Genomic DNA, 16,639 nt, shown 5'->3' with positions numbered 1-16,639 from the left:
ATGACAAACTAGAAAATATACAATTCAAATCATTGACGAAGGACTAATTTACTTAATTTATGATTTTTATTTATTTCTTTATTTATTTGAGAGAGAGAGAATGGGAGATAGAGAGCATGAGAGGGAAGAGGGTCAGAGGGAGAAGCAGACTCCCTGCCGAGCAGGGAGCCCGATGTGAGACTCGATCCCGGGACTCCAGGATCATGACCTGAGCTGAAGGCAGTCGCTTAACCAACTGAGCCACCCAGGCGCCCCTAATTTACTTAATTTAGAAAGAGCTTCTACAAATGCTGGGGCGCCTAGGTGGCTCAGTCCATTAAGCGTCTGCCTTCAGCTCAGGTTATGATCCCAGCATTCTGGGATTGAGCCCCACATCGGGCTCTCTGCTTGGCGGGAGGCCTGCTGCTTCTCCCTCTCCCACTCCCCTGCTTGTGTTCCCTCTCTCACTGTCTCTCTCTCTCTGTCAAATAAATAAATAAAATCTTTAAAACAAAACAAAACAAAAAAAAGCTTCTACAAATGCCTCAGAATAAGACCAATTACCCAACAGCGAGAAGGAAAAAAGGCTGAAGAGATATAAAGAAAAACTGGTCCTCAAATTCTCAAGATGTTCAACCTCACACGTGACAGATGCAAAATGAGCATGAGAAATGGCGTTATGTGAAGGTACTCAGTGTCTGTACCAGCACAAGATCAACAGGGGCTTGGCTAGGTAAGGGATGGCGCATCTGTGAAGGAACCGCTGTGGCCATGCAAACTGGGGCAGCTATGTAGAGTGTTTGCCAAATACACTAAGTAGAAACAAAATAAAATACTGAGGTACAAACAGAGCTAACTGTATTATACTGTTCGTATAAAAAACCATGCATGCACGTACACGCATCTAAGACAACGGGATGCTTCTGAGGAGTGGAAACACAATGGCTGAGAGCCGACAATGGGAGGGATACTTATTTTACACTATTTACAATTTGTACCAACTTTTTATTTTATTTTTTTAAAGATTTTATTTATTTATTTGACAGAGACACAGCAAGAGAGGGAACACAAGCAGGGGGAGGGTCAGAGGGAGAAGCAGGCTTCCTGCTGAGCAGGGAGCCCGATGTGAGGCTCGATCCCAGGACCCTGGGATCATGATCTGAGTCGAAGGCAGACGCTTAACGACTGAGCCACCCAGGCACTAACTTTTTAATGATTTGCATATATTACCTATTAGAAAACTAATTTAAAACAAAAATGAAATTCCATTTTTTTGAATTTTTTAAAAAGATTTTATTTGAGAGAGAGAGCGAGCATGAGTGGTGGGGAGGGGCAGAGAAGGAGAAGCAGGCTCTCCATTGAGCAGGGAGCCTGATGTGGGGCTCAATCCCAGGACCCTGGGATCATGACCTGAACTGAAGGCAGATGCTTAACCAACTGAGCCACACAGGCACCCCTAAGATTTACTTATTTTAGAGAGAGAGAGTGCTTGTGCGTTGCATGTGCGAGTAGGGGGAGGGGCAGAGGGATAGAGAATCTCAAGCAGACTCCCGGCTGAGCACAGAGCCCAACATGGGGCTCAATCACTCGACCCTGAGCCTATGACCTGCGCCAAAATCAAGAGTCAGACACCCAGTCAACTGAGCCACCCAGATGTCCCCAAAAATGAAGTTCCTAATCAACAACTGGACAGGGGCGCCTGAGTGGCTCAGTCGGTTAAGCATCTGCCTTCGGCTCAGGTCATGATCCCAGGGTCCTGGGATCGAGCCCCACATCGGGCTCCTGGATCGGCGGGAAGCCTGCTTCTGCCTCTCTCCCTGCTCCTGCTCTCTCTCTGTATCCCTGTGTCTCAAATGAATAAATAAAATCTTAAAAAAAAAACAAAACAACTGGACAAAAACAAACTTAAAATGCTAGAGTGGTGGGATTATCAGGGACTTCTACTTTTTAAGAACTTTTCTGCTCTCAAAGACAACTTCTACCTCATACCAGCATACACACACAATGACTAATTTTAAAGGTGGGTAGTAGAGAACTTCTCAAACAGGAATCCATCTTTTTTTTTTTTTAAAGATTTATTTATTTGAGAGAGCGAGAATGAGAGAGAGAGAGTACATGAGAGGGGGGGAGGGTCAGAGGGAGAAGCAGGCTCCTTGCTGAGCAGGGAGCCCGATGCGGGACTCGATTCCGGGACTCCAGGATCATGACCTGAGCCGAACGCAGTCGCTTAACCAACTGAGCCACCCAGGCGCCCAGGAATCCATCTTAATGGAATATAAACATAATCAATGAAAACCTAACTACAATTAAATAGACAGAGATATAACCATAGTGAAAAGGGAGAAAAAGAATTGACCCAAATAACTTTTGAGCACAGTATTTTAACTATACACCTTCAAACAAAAGATGAAAAGAACTCTAAACAGCAAATGCCAGTAACTAGGATATTTTTCACAGTATTCTGAGTAACAATCCTGAAACTCCTTTTTGTGTTATAGAGTTGAGCAAACGAGTAAATATATTGAGGATAATCAAAGCCAGACTTCTCTTTATCAGAAAAAAGTTTCATAGGGCGCCTGGGTGGCTCAGTCGGTTAAGCGACTGCCTTCGACTCAGGTCATGATCCTGGAGTCCCGGGATCGAGTCCCACATCGCACTCCCCGCTCAGCGGGGAGTCTGCTTCTCCCTCCAACCCTCCCCCCTCTCATGTGCTCTCTCTCTCTCTCTCTCTCATTCTCACTCTCTCAAATAAATAAATAAAAATCTTAAAAAAAAGAAAAAAGTTTCATATACAGACAGGCAGAAGACTAGATGAACCTTGTGGTAATGGGCTAGAAGTGGAACTATCACGTTGAACTCACTGGTTTGTCAGAGCAATAGTGGGTGGAGGGATAGGTGTGTACGTGTGCGTGTACATGTGTACCTATAATGTGAATAATATGGAAGGAGATACAGATATGGGTATGTACATGCATGTTTGCACACACGCACTCACATATGCTTTTTTTCCCCAGCCTAGTCTGCAGGAGGGCGTAGAAGCAGCAAACCTCCAGACACAATGAGCACACCCAGAGCACAGGTCTTGGTTTCTAAATCCCAGGAGACACTAGAAGCAACCAGGACCCCCTGGAGAAATGACTGGCTCAAGGGTATGGCAGGAAAAGCACAAGCTGAGTCTAGAACATCCTACTGTGATTGATAGGAAGTGCTCAAAGAATGAGGGGGACCTGTCAAAGGATACATGAGCCAGCTAGAAGGGACTCTACAGACCAAGTCAAGAACAATTTGAATATCGAAGACAGTAATTATACCGATTACAGCCCAGCGAATAAAATAAGAATGCCTGAGTTCATACTGCTATAAAAGAATACACCAATGGAGACTAGAAGTTCTTCATTTCAGAAGAATGCCAACTAAGACACGCAGAGGGATGCTGGGATCAGAAAATCACCATCTTGCGACTGTTCCAGTAATAACTAATTAGCAAGAATGATCAATGGACACCACAACTATTGGATGAAAGTTTGATGAGGAACCGGATATTTATAGAGTGTTAGGGTGCCTCACCACAACTTCCTCATTAATTACAAAGGGAAAATTAATAACTTTACAGTGAAGGAAGTTGGTGGACACTACCTTAACTAACTACTAGTGATCAAATGTCACATCACCACTAATGGGACAAACGGACACCTTATGACTCCTGACATGATCCACTGGAAAGGGATGTGGTGTTTCGCCAAAAACACATCATCTGAATCTTATCATGAGAAAATATCTGATGAGTTCCAAATAAAGGGCATTCTGCAAAACAGCTGGCCTGTAATCCTAAAAAATGTCAAGGTCATAAAGAAAAAGAAAAGCTGAGGAACTATTTGATATTAAAGGAAACAAAAGATATGACAACCAAATACTACACAAATCCTAGCTTAGATCCTGGACCAGGGAAAAGAGGACACCATAAGGACAATTGAAAAAATGTGAGTGCTCGCCTCAGCAACACATATACTGAAACTGGAACGATACAGAGGAGATTAGCATGGCCTCCGCACAAGGATGACATGCAAATTCGTGGAGCGTTCCATATTAAAAAAAAGAAAAAAAAGGAAGAAGAAGAAGAAAAAAGGTGAATAAGTATAGATAACGGTATTGTATCAACATTAAATTTCCTCATTTTGACAACTGCACTAGGGTTATGTAAAAGAACGTTCTTATTCTTTGAAAATACATAACACAGATAACAAAGCAAATGGGACAGAATGCTGACAACTGGTGATCTGGCTAAGGAATAACGGAGTGACCCTTTATACTCTTCTATAAATTTGTATTATATAAAAAATTTATCCGGATGCCTGGGTGGCTCAGTTGGTTGGGTGTCTGCCTTTGGCTCAGTCATGATCCCAGGTTCTGGGATTGAGCCCCATGTTGGGCTCCCTGCTCAGCGGGGAACCTGCTTCTCCCTCTCTCTCTGCCTGCCGCTGCCCCTGTTTGTGCTCTGTCAAATAAATAAAATCTTGAAAAAAAAAAAGAAAAAATGATGACGCTTCAAGCAAAATTTAAACCTCCCTCCCTCCACCATGGTTTCAAATTACCAAAATTTCCCAAAGTGTATTTTCAGAGAGGATAGTGCAGTATCACTGACCAAAACAGAGCACTCAGGAAAAAAGAAGGTTACAGATAAAACAGTCCCAGCAAGTTATAGCCTCTCAAAGCACTAAGTACTGCCGGGTAACCGGTCCTGGGAGCACAGAAAGCAGGGTAGTGAGGAAGAGAGTGGGCAGGCCAGAGGTGGGAGGCCCCGAGGGAAGGGGTGGGGATGGGGGCTCTTACCATTCCAGAGCCACCACAGTAGTGGCAGTTCTGCAGCTTGGTGCCAGGCTCGTTCCCCTTGCCGTCACACCGCTCACAGGTGTCAGTGATGTTCACGGTGAACTCCTTGTTGACCCCCTTGGCCGCTTGATTAAACGTCAACTCCATGATGTACTAAAGAAATCAGAGGACAGCCTGATATCTTTCTTTTGATAATTACCAACATGATCCTCCACTTTAAAAAGTAAAGGAGGACAATGGTCAGCAGTTCCCAGTTCTTTTAATTTTTCTTTTAAAGTAGTTTTATATTTACAAAATTGAGGAGGAGGTAGAGAGGTCACCCACACACCCCACACCCCGCCCCACACATGTACAGCCTCTCCCATCATCAGCATCACTCACCGGAATGTACATTTTTTTTTAATAAAGGATGAACCTATATGGACACATCATAATCATCCAAAGCCCATAGTTTACATTATGGTCCACCCTTGGTGGTGTACATCCTACGGGTCTGAACAAATGTCCATTGTTATAAAATCATAGAGTACTTCCACTAAATGTGAATTTCACTAAAAACTCCTCTGTGCTCCACCTACTCATCTCTTCACCCAGCTACTCTACTTTTAAACTATTTTACTTACCTATCCTCGGCCTAATAAGAATGGATGGGACTCAAGTGATTCTGCCGTACTCAGGATTTTTAAAAGGGAATGTTTGTTTTTGTTTTCAGTGAAAATGTACTTTTCAACAAACTGTTCACAGATAATATTTGGACGCAGTCCTTAAAGACAGCTGGAAAGATCCACAATCATAACTTAAGTCATAAAACATCCCCCCTCTCTCAACTCCGATCATGTCTTATTAAGACATAAATATGCCGTGTGCCTCCCTACTGGATTGAGCTCTCCTAGAATAATGTAGCAGGCCTTCAAGATAAAATACTTACACCCTGAGAGCCTTAGCCTTAGGCTGCCTGATTAAGCAGCTGCAAGAATATAGTTAAAATGAATGTACACATATTACCTACATGATTTTACTTAAACATTAGAATGATTTCCTACCAAAATGGCAGCTTCCAGATCATTCAATTGAGCTGCTATGCCTTTTTTTTTTTTTGAGAAAAAGAAACTGATAAAATCTGTTTGCCTCACATTGAACAGCTAAAATGTGAATGATTCTTCGAAACAAGGAGCTTACCTCCTGAGGCTGATTGAATACATTCTGGAAATCTCCAAAAGAAGATGATGAGAATTCCCCAAAGATCTTCCTGAAGAGCTCCTCTGGGTCGACAGTGGGGCCTGCCTTCCAGTAGCTCTGTCCGGAGCTGCCGGCCCCAGGATCGAAGCCAGCAGAGCCGTACGCATCATACTGCTTCCTCTTCACTTCATCACTCAGCACCTACCAGGAAGGCCCAGCAGTCAGGTCCGCCCGAGTCTCCCAATGCCCAGAACACAGACACAAGAGCACGCCAAGTACAGGTAAGGGGATCGTAGCAACATTAAATTTCTTGGTTTTGACAAATGTACTGTGGTCATGCAAAAGAATGTTCTTGTTCTTAGAAAACACACACTGGGGAACTGAAGAATAAAGAGAGAGGTCTGTGACTTACTCCCAAACGGCTGGTGGCACGCGCACACCGCGCACACACAAAGAGCAGATATGTGATACTCTATGTATCCTGAACCCCCCAGATGCTCTAAGTCTGGGGAGAAGGTCACTCTGGAATGGCTTAGCAGTCATCCACAAGTACGTGTTTCATCCCTCTGATTATAGTTCAAATTCCTCAAGGGCAGCCTTCTACTTTTACAATCCCCACCAGCCCCAGGAGACAGCAATGCCCTAAGGAAGGGGGTCATTAAATAAGTGTGGGATTAATTAATCCAACCAGGAGCTCCTAGACCCAACTATAAATCCAAATGACCTGGGAACTCTGTTAATACAGATGATTAGATCCTATTTTCTCCTGAGATGCCAAGTGGGATCTAGCAGGAGACCAGGGAATCTTTTCTTCACTGAGGTAATCTGGCATAGGGAACACAGTCTTAACACGGGACCTCATGACATGTCAGGCCACCCTGTGCCACACACTCGGATGTACGCAAGCAGCTGAATGATGGCAGCTGCACACACAGGTAGGTCGTGTTACCTCATAGGCTTCTGCCAGCTGGGAGAACTTCTCCTTGGCTTTGGGATCATCCTTATTTGTGTCTGGGTGGTATTTCTTGGCCAGCTAAGGGAGGAAATGGTAAATTACTATGGACACAAGATGATGACTAACAGTGGACCCCAAATGACAGTCACAATCTCACCTCCTTTATAGCAGTTGTTTAAGTTTTGTGACCAACAGAAATACTTAGAACAAGGTTTAAGACTTTAAAATAGGGGCGCCTGGGTGGCTCAGTCGTTAAGCGTCTGCCTTCGGCTCAGGTCATGATCCCAGGGTCCTGAGATCGAGCCCTGCATCGGGCTTCCTGCCCCACGGGAAGCCTGCTTCTCCCTCTCCCTCTCCCACTCCCCCTGCTTGTGTTCCCTCTCTCGCTGTGTCTCTCTCTGTCAAATAAATAAATAAAATCTTAAAAAAAAAAAAAAAGACTTTAAAATAAACCTGTCTCTTCAAATCTGAGGCATATACACACTTTCCAACCACAACAAACATCTATCAAAAATAACAACTGATCCTTTAGAACTTGGGCACCTTTACGAAAGCAGTGTAAAACAGTGTGTCTGACGGACTACCATCTATGTAGAAAGAGAAGACACTATCTACCAGCTGTATAAACTATTCTGAAAGAACACACAATAAACTGGTAGCACTGATTGCAACAGGAGGGATGCTGATAAACGGGAAGGAGGCTTTCCACTGTATACTCCTTTGTACCTTTCAAATTCTGAATAAAGGAAATATACCGCCTATTCAAAACACAGGTTTAAAATATTAAAAAGGGCGCCTGGGTGGCTCAGTTGGGTAAGCGACTGCCTTTGGCTCAAGTCATGATCCTGGAGACCCGGGATCGAGTCCCACATCGGGCTCCCCGCTCAGCAGGGAGTCTGTTTCTTCCTCTGACCCGCTCCCCTCTCATGCTCTCTATCTCATTCTCTCTCTCAAATAAATAAATAAAATCTTAAAAAAATAAAATAAAATAAAATATTAAAAAACCCGCTCGGCTGTCCAGGGCATACAGGTGTGCTGAGCCACTCTAAAACAAAGGTGACCGGGCGCCTGGGTGGCTCAGTTGGTTAAGCGACTGCCTTCGGCTCAGGTCATGATCCTGGAGTCCCGGGATCGAGTCCCGCATCGGGCTCCTCGCTCAGCAGGGAGTCTGCTTCTCCCTCTGACCCTCTCCCTTCTCATGCTCTCTATCTCAAATAAATAAATAAATCTTAAAAAAATAAAATAAAATAAAATAAAAATAAAATATTAAAAAACCCGCTCAGCTGTCCAGGGCATACAGGTGTGCTGAGCCACTCTAAAACAAAGGTGACCGGGCACCTGGGTGGCTCAGTTGGTTAAGCGACTGCCTTCGGCTCAGGTCATGATCCTGGAGTCCCGGGATCGCGTCCCGCATCGGGCTCCCTGCTCAGCGGGGAATCTGCTTCTCCCTCTGACCCTCCCCTCTCTCATGCTCTCTCTCTCATTCTCTCTCTCAAATAAATAAATAAATAAAATCTATAAAACAAAGGTGACCTTGTGGCTGCTCTGAGCAGTGCTGTGCACGTAGTAGGCCGTTCACTGTGTGTGCTACCGATGCCTTCCAAGCCTGGCTTACCAGGTCCCTCACATGAGGGAAGGAGGCACACAGAATGCTAAAGCTTACTGGAGAAGCCGCGTGGCTCTGACATCCTGAGCGGCTGTACTCATGACGCAGGAAGTTAAGCGCACAGCCTCAGGGTCAGAGGGCCCAGAGTCACTGTCTGCTAGCCCTGGGACCTTGGGCAGAATGTCACTATGCACAACTTCCTCATCCGTAAGATGACAATAATGATATCTACTTCACAGGGCTGTGGTGGGGATAAAATGAGATAACGCATATTCTACAAGGAGCAGAAGGCCACTGGGTGTTATATGCAACTAATGAATCGTTGACCACCACGTCAAAAACTAATGATGTAGTATATGCTGGCTGACTGAACAAAATAAAAAAAATAAAAATAAAAATAAAATGAGCACAAGGCATGGCACACAGTAACATTCAACATCAGCTATTATTAGAACATAAAAGGGAGCAGAAGGACATGTTCAGGAGGTGGGAGCATCTAATAAGTTCTGACAGGAATTTTAAATTGTCAATTGATGAGCCAAAACTTCCTGATTGTTACCAGTATACCCCAAACCATCAGGATGACCACTGTGAAATACAGCACTGAAGCAGACAACCTTAGAGCTCACAGGTGAGGTACTGTGTCCACAGCTTAGGTGAAAGGAATGAGGGGAGATGTCATATGTAAAGATCAAGTTTGTGCCAAGTAAAGACAAAACAGCGTCACGGCTCAGAGTGCCAAACGAGGACCCAAAGGAGTTCAAATTCAAGCAAGTTCTCAGACACATCACAGGGCTGTATGACATCACGGGGCCATGCCGGAGACAGAGGACGACAACCACAACACAAAACAGTCTCATTTTAGACAAACACGATCACGTGAGATTCATATGGTTTCAAAGGGGGCTGGGTACATTTTAACGTAATTTTTAAACACATCATCACAGTTAAAAAAAAAAAAAAAGAGGAGTGTCAGCACATTATCCAACTGTGAGAAACATGACAGGATTCTTTCCTGTGACGGGGAACTCGCTTTCACCCAAAGTGGAGTGTACCATGACCAACAGCTCTCATCAATGGAGAGCTCTTCATCAGAGTAAGTCTAACTCCTGCTTTTGGTTCATAGGTCACTTTAATCCCCTTTTACAAATCAGCCTGGCAAATAATTGACCCCACAGAGTTCTTTCTTTACACTAAGAATCAAACAGCTCTCAATCTTCCATGGTAGCAAAAGAAAGCAATACAAGTCACTAAGCCTACAAAGAAAGAATTGGTCATGTGCTACCCAACTTTGGTTTTCAGGAGGATGGAGGGTGCTGGCAGGTTTCCAGAAACATCTACCCACTCCCCAAAGTCAGGGAGACAGAATAAAGGCAGCAGCAGGAGAAGCTCCGCCATTGTAGAGTAGAGCGCCACTGGTGCCTCTGAACTCAAGCTGCTTCTGGAGATGCTGGTCCTCACAGCAGCTCGTGGAAGCAGGCCAGAGACTGTGTGTTAACCCCAAAGCAGGATCTCCAGGGACAGCCAGTAGATCATCGTGGGCCACAGAGCTGGTCCCAAAAGCCAGGTAAGACAGAGAGGTATACTTATGAGATTAGCTTAAGGAAAAGAGAGATCTTTTGCAGTATCTTAGTCTCATGTACGACACATATTGACTGATGGGGCCTTGGCTGGATGTCATAACCTCTTTAAGCCTGTCAGGAGGATGGAATGATGCAATATACCCAAAGCTTTCATCAAGGTCTGACCCCAGAAATCTCTCTATAAAGGCTACTTTAAAAATGTCCATTTTTAAATTGCACAGCTTTACCTAATCTTTTCATTTCCACACCTAAAAACTTGAGTGGTTCCCTACTTTTTTCTTTACATTACAGATTTTATTATTTTTAAGTAATCTCTACACCCAACCTGGGGCTCAAACTCATGACCCCAAGATCAAGAGGTGCATGCTAGACCAACTGAGTCAGCCAGGCCCCTCCCTGCTCTCTCTCAAATTAAGTTTCTAGTGCTTACAAACAGCCTCATGTGTCCTGCTAGTTTGGCCCCAGCCTCCATCATTTCACTCCTCTCCCACTCTTACATCTGGTACCTTACCCTCTAGCTCAAAGGAAGCAGCATGTTATTCACTATCCCAAGCCAGGGTCTCTGCCTCCTACCCCCCGTGCCTTTGCTCATTCCATCACAACCCAGTAATGGACAAAGAATCTAAATACATATAAAGCAAATGGCCAATAAGCACATACAAAGATGCTCAACATCATCAGCGACCACAGAAAAGCAAATTAAAACCACAGTGAGACACCATTTCACACTCAGTAGGGTGGCTATAATCAAAAGGACAGACAAGGGGTGGCTGGGTGGCTCAGTCAGTTAAGCGTCTGCCTTCAGCTCAGGTCCTGGGATCGAGTCCCACATCGGGCTCCCTGCTCAGGGGGGAGCCTGCTTCTCCCTCTGCCTTTCCCCCTGGGCTTGTGCTCACTCTCTCACTTGCTCACTCTCTCTCAAGTAAATAAATAAAATCTTTTAATTAAAAAAAAAAAGGATAGACAAGAACAAGTGTTGCTGGGGATGTGGAGAAGTCAGAACCCTCCGATGGTGGGAATGTAAAATGGTGCGGCCATTTTGGAATAGTCCGGCAGTCCTTCAAGAGGTTAAACACGGATTTATCATGTGACCCAGCAATTCCACTCCTAGGTATATGAACATACTCACAAGAAATGAAAACATGGGTCTACACAAAACTTATATGTGGATGTTACCAGCAGCACTACTGATAAATAGAAAAAAAGGGGAAATGGCACGTGGGTGGCTTAGTCAGTTAAGCATCCAACTCTTCGTTTCGGCTCAGGTCATGATCTCAGGGCTGAGATCGAGCCCACGTCAAGCTCCACACTCAGCGGGGAGTCTGCTTGAGATCCTCTCTCTCCCTCTCCCTCTGCCCCTCCCTGCCACATGCACACACACGCGTTCTCTCTCTCTCAAATAAGTAAATCTTAAAAAAAAAAAAGACTTTAAAAAATAAATAAATAAAAATAAAAATCTTTGGTTCTTCCTCTCTTTTTTTCTGAAGCATTAACCAGCAGGGCACTATGTGTTTGAGGAACAGTCCAGGAACACCCATTGTTTTCATTTCATTCTACACTGTCAGCCACACAGGACCCATATGTATGGGCAGATACACCTCACTGGTGAGCAGACTAGACCAACAGCATCCCTTCTACAGTCTTGTCCCTAAAATCTGGATTCCATACAGACCTGGTAATAGGCTTTCTTGATCTCCTTCTGGCTGGCATTTCGGGGCACTCCTAGTATCTGGTAATAATCCTCTTTGGCCAAAGGGGAGCTCGTGTGGAAGGAGGCAGTACAAACAAAAGGGTAACTTTTTACTCCTAAAAAAGAAAAAAGGAAAGAAAATCACTCTGGGAATGTGCTCAACAAAAGGAAATTGTGAGTGAACAACCAGCCAGGTTATAACTGTGAAGGAACGGAGATCATAGCTTTGGAGTCAGCTTTCCTCCAAGCCCTCTGGAGACCAAACTCACTTCACTTAAAAATGGCCAAGGCCACTGTATATAATGAATATAAAACAAACACCACTGGGCAGGGCTGATTCTGCTGGACCACAATACAGTGAAGAGGTACCCTAATTACACCACCAAAGGAGCAGCACACCAGATGGAGGCTATACCTGGGGGATGATTAAAAAGGGACCTTGTCCCACTGTTACACTACCCAAGCACCTGCCACATGCCAGGTATCTTCACATGCTTTGTCTCCCTTAATGCTTAACAATTCCCCAGGTTCCTTCCCTTCACCATGCAACCTTGGGCATCTGCTTCTGGGGTGGTTCTCGGAGGGTGGTCCCTGGACCAGCAGCACCATCAGCTTGTTGGAAATGTCCATTTTCAGGCCCCACCCCAGACCTGAATCAGAAACTCTGGAGGTCCAGTAAGCTATGCTTACTAAGCCCTCCAGGTGATTCTGCCACATGCTCAATTTGAGGACCACTGTACTAAAGAAATGGTTCTTAGTGTTTCAAGTCACAGATCTAAGAGAATCTGATAAAAGTGCTGCCCCTCCCCTAAAAACAATACACCTATATAGACACACAGGATTAAAAGGTGCTAGGCCTGAATCTGTTTACCCCAGAGCAGCTAATGGGTCAAAGCCCAAGGCAGGCAGCCGTATGTCCTTTCATGCTTCTGGCATCAGCACCAGGAGGACCAGCCACCAGCAGACACACTCTGCCCCACTCAACTGCCCTCGTGGCCTGTGGTAGAGAACTAAGCTGGACTGGTCTGTCAGCAAGTGAAGCGGGGGAGCCACCCCACACTTTGAGCCCTGCCTAACCCCCAACACATCCTGTGACAAATGAAGATAGGCAGGGCAGGGCAGGGGGTGAAAGAGAGCCACGTTAAGGCATAAGAGTCGTGACAACTCCAGGTTTCCACGTCAGACCTCTGCCTACAGAGAAGTTTCTGGATTCACCATTCATTCATACAGCAAATACTCACTGAGCATCTACTACTTGCCAGGCACTAGGTTCTGCTTCAGGAATAGGTAGCAGACCACTGAAAGGGAACTGCCCTTCTGAAGCTTATGTATATTCAAGATCTTAACACTGTAGTAGGCACTGAAGACACAAGATGAAGAAAAAAGCCAAAGCCAAGGAGCTTACAGTCCTGCACAAGAGTGTGGGAGGCAGTGTGCAAAGAGCTTTTAGTACACAAGGACATGCAGAGTCACATACAAAGAGTCACCTAATCAGGGTTTCTCAAACTCACATTATTGATGATGGGACTGGATTCCTCCTAGTGGAGGGGTTTTCCTATTGTTATGGGCTAATTCTGTCCTCTTCCCCCAATTCACGTATTGAGGCCCTAATCTCCAGTGCCTCAGAATGTGACAGTAATTGGAGGCACGATCTTTAAAGACAACCCTGCCAAAACACTGATCTTGGACTTCTAGCCTCTAGAACTGAGAGGATAAATGTGGTTCTTTGTTATGGCATCCCTGGCCAATTAAAATACCTGAATGTCAAAGGATGTTCAGTAGCATCCTGGCCAACTATTTGTAAGTAGCACACTCTACTCCCCCCTCTACCCCTGCCACACGCTGGCAACTAAAAATATCTCCAGACATTGCCGAATGTCCTGTAGAGGGCAAAATCATCCCCAGTCGAGAACCACTGATGATCCAACTGAAAAAGTTCCAGAAAGGTCTTTTAAGGCAGCTGCTGTTAAGCTGTAGAAATTAACCAGGCTAAGGAAAGGTTTGAATCTGCCCAGAATTACACCTACAGTCCTGATGTTATTTGAAACAGCTTCCCCTTTACTGCTCAAAAGTGCCTCATTTGGCTGCAAAATCATGTATTACCTTTGGTTCACAGGGAAGTCCTCGTGCATTTAGTAACTAGTGATGTAACTAGATTTTATGCATGTAGAGGGGTGGCAGGAGGTAATGATGCTGCTGATGATTAATGAGGGCTAGGAATAAACTGAAGGGCCTTTGAGCTATGCTAAGGAGTCCGGATTTTATCATGCAGGCAATAGGGAGACACTGCAAGTGTTAAACAGAGAATGGATGGGCTTTCCATGAGAAAGCGCTAACAACAACAACAACAAACTGGAGGCCTGGGAGACCACTTAAAATTAATCTGAACACAAAATACAACCAGGGGTGTTGAGGCTATCCAGGAAGCAGGCAAGATCATCAGACAGGAGAATGACTAGGGAACACAACCAACAGCACAATTCAGACACATGGTTGGTTCAACGTTTCCTCCTTCCTTCTCTCACTATAATGGAAGTCGTCCAACGCAGAACAGAACCATCAATGCTAAACACTTAGAGGCTTAATACATATTAATTTAGTAACGCCTCCAGCAATTAAGAAAGCTGGTTTTGAACCAAGGCTCCACCATCTTTCTGCTTTGTCACATTATACAAGCTGTTTAACATCTAGGCTTAAATTTCTTTATCTATACAATGGAATAGCAACAGTGTCTATCACATGGAAATGATCCATGCCTGGTACATGTAAAGTGCTCAATAAACGTTAGTTTGTATTTTTATTACAATTACCCATTTAAGGACTTAGGAAAGACTAAGCGTGCCCTTCAGTTAAAACTATGTGGTGGAAAGAGCATAAGCTATTAAAGGTCAGCCCTGGGTTTGGGATAACTCTTCTCATCTAGCTTTATGACCTCAGTTTCCCGTTCTTTAAAATGAGAATGACGACACCCTTCTTGCAAGATTGTTATCATCAAGCGAAATGGGTCACAAAGTGCCAAGCACCGTAACAGGTGCTCACCGAAGAATAATTACCTCCTCCCTTCCGGCCAGAAGGTGAAGGGAGAAGACGGGAACGGAATAGGGTAACGGAGCAGCGGCAGGCCGGAAAAAGGCTTCTAGAAATGTTGACAGAGAAGTGAAGGTTGTAGGCCTACGGAGCGTTTCACTACCGCCGCCAGGCTCCATGTAGCTCTCCCTTGTTCACGACTTCTGAGAAGCCATTTGGACCTCTCTGCCTCCTGCTTGCCAGTCTCTCCAAGCAAATCCTCTTACAGGTCAGAAGACACCCTCCAACCCCGCTACCCCCGCAGTCGGATCGAGTCACTCCCTTCCGGGCCTTATAGCCCCCACACTCGGGCTCTGGAACCTGCCCTCACCTTTGAAGCTGACACCGGGTCTCAATGTCAGCAGCGCCCCGGAGCCCCGAGCTCCCAAGGAAGGCGCGAAGGTAGTGACGTTCAGCTTGTAGCCCAGCGAAGCCCCCACCACGCCCCCCCTGGGCGGCCCGGCGCCTTTCCCCGCTGCAGCCGGCAGCCGGGGGTTCCCCACAGCCACCAGCAACCAGCGCGTGGAACACCGCGCCGCCATCTTGGCCCAGGGACACCGCGCCTGCGCCACCCGACTCAAGGAGGCCTCGCGAGGACAGCGCGCGGCCGCAGCGACGGAGCTTCCGGAGGCGGGGCCTGGTGCGCGCCCGCGCACGAACACAGGCGTCACGCACACGCCGCGGCACTCAATGCACCTTTCTTGCCAACGCCGAAATGAGATTTGTTCTGAAGAGCGCAACTAGGTATAGTGGCCCTGAAGAACCTCGTCATTCTGTGCAGGGTGGCCAAGATTGTACCTTATCTGTGTAAAGACGTGTTTGAGGGTAGCCAGGTGTGACCGTTCTGAGGGTCCCGGCGAAGGGCGGGACTACAAATCCCGCCGTGCAATGCGGCCCTCAGTCGCGAGATCCCAACATGCAGTGCGCGTCTTCCTCCGCCTGACCCGAAACTGAATAGTTTGCGTGAGCGTTACTCACCTTGTGTCCGCGGCCTCTGCCCTACTTCGGAAGCCTGGCCTCAGGCTCGTCTTCTCTCCGGCTGATTCCTCACGGAGCGGACTTTAATCACTCGATTCTGTCCTAAGCGTGTTAGTCTCCTCCACATCTGTAATGAGCTTGACAGTCGCGGAGGGAAAGCCGAGCCCCGCACAAACCAATGTAATAAACGTTGTGAGCACCTACTATGTGTCACGCACGTTCTTATAGACTATTGGGGATACAGCGATGAATGACATGCTATCCCTGCTCTGGGGGAGCAAACGATGAATCGAGAGAGACGGGGTTCTTAGCAACTAACCTAACATGACCAGTGCTGTCGTCGTTATAGACAGTGTTAGAGGCGAGGAGTTTCTGAAACAAATTGGGGGTCTGGAGGGTCAGGGAAGGCATCTGAGAGGTAACATTCCAGTTGGGACTTCGATGGCAAGTGCCTCAGAGGTGGAGGGGACAAGTATTCCAAGGAGCAGGAACTTTACATCTCTAAGACGTCTTAGAGATGTAAAAGTGCTCGCCCAGTATGTTTAAGCCCTAAACTTCGGGTGTGTGACTGGAGATGAGGCTAGACAGGTAAACATGGCCTAGTAAGACTTGCAAAGGAATTTCAACTTATACACACCCGCCTGTCACCCCAAACAATAAGAAGGGAACCCTAGGGTTCACTGATGGGTTTAAGATGATGTGTGCTCCTTGCCCCTTCTGCCCATTGTATCCAAATTTTTGTGGATGTGAATGTTAATCTAGGTAAGAGCCAT

The 16,639-nt window shown here is 45.9% G+C and overlaps 1 protein-coding gene and 1 non-coding gene across 3 annotated transcripts in view; one reads left to right on the top strand and one right to left on the bottom strand.

Annotated features, from left to right (window-relative positions):
* Window positions 1-15,465, bottom strand: part of DNAJA3 (DnaJ heat shock protein family (Hsp40) member A3) — a 30,789-nt gene extending 15,324 nt beyond the window's left edge. For both annotated transcript variants that reach the window (XM_028117572.2, XM_028117573.2), the window contains exons 1-5: window positions 15,220-15,465; window positions 11,805-11,938; window positions 6,938-7,021; window positions 5,989-6,189; window positions 4,810-4,962 (exon numbers count right to left, since the gene is read on the bottom strand). In XM_028117572.2, coding sequence (XP_027973373.1) covers window positions 4,810-4,962; window positions 5,989-6,189; window positions 6,938-7,021; window positions 11,805-11,938; window positions 15,220-15,430 — 783 coding nt within the window. In that variant the 5' untranslated portion in view covers window positions 15,431-15,465. The remainder of the gene's footprint in view (window positions 1-4,809; window positions 4,963-5,988; window positions 6,190-6,937; window positions 7,022-11,804; window positions 11,939-15,219) is intronic.
* Window positions 3,964-4,070, top strand: LOC114219966 (U6 spliceosomal RNA). The gene has a single exon (XR_003611497.1). It is a non-coding gene; the product is annotated as a U6 spliceosomal RNA (small nuclear RNA).
* Window positions 15,466-16,639: the final 1,174 nt, after the last annotated feature.

This window comes from Eumetopias jubatus, unplaced genomic scaffold (assembly GCF_037043125.1).
Source record: "Eumetopias jubatus isolate StellerSeaLion01/CBP00866 unplaced genomic scaffold, mEumJub1_p1.0 scaffold_12, whole genome shotgun sequence".
NCBI lineage: Eukaryota > Metazoa > Chordata > Mammalia > Carnivora > Otariidae > Eumetopias > Eumetopias jubatus.
This window is presented reverse-complemented; position numbering and strand designations above follow the sequence as displayed.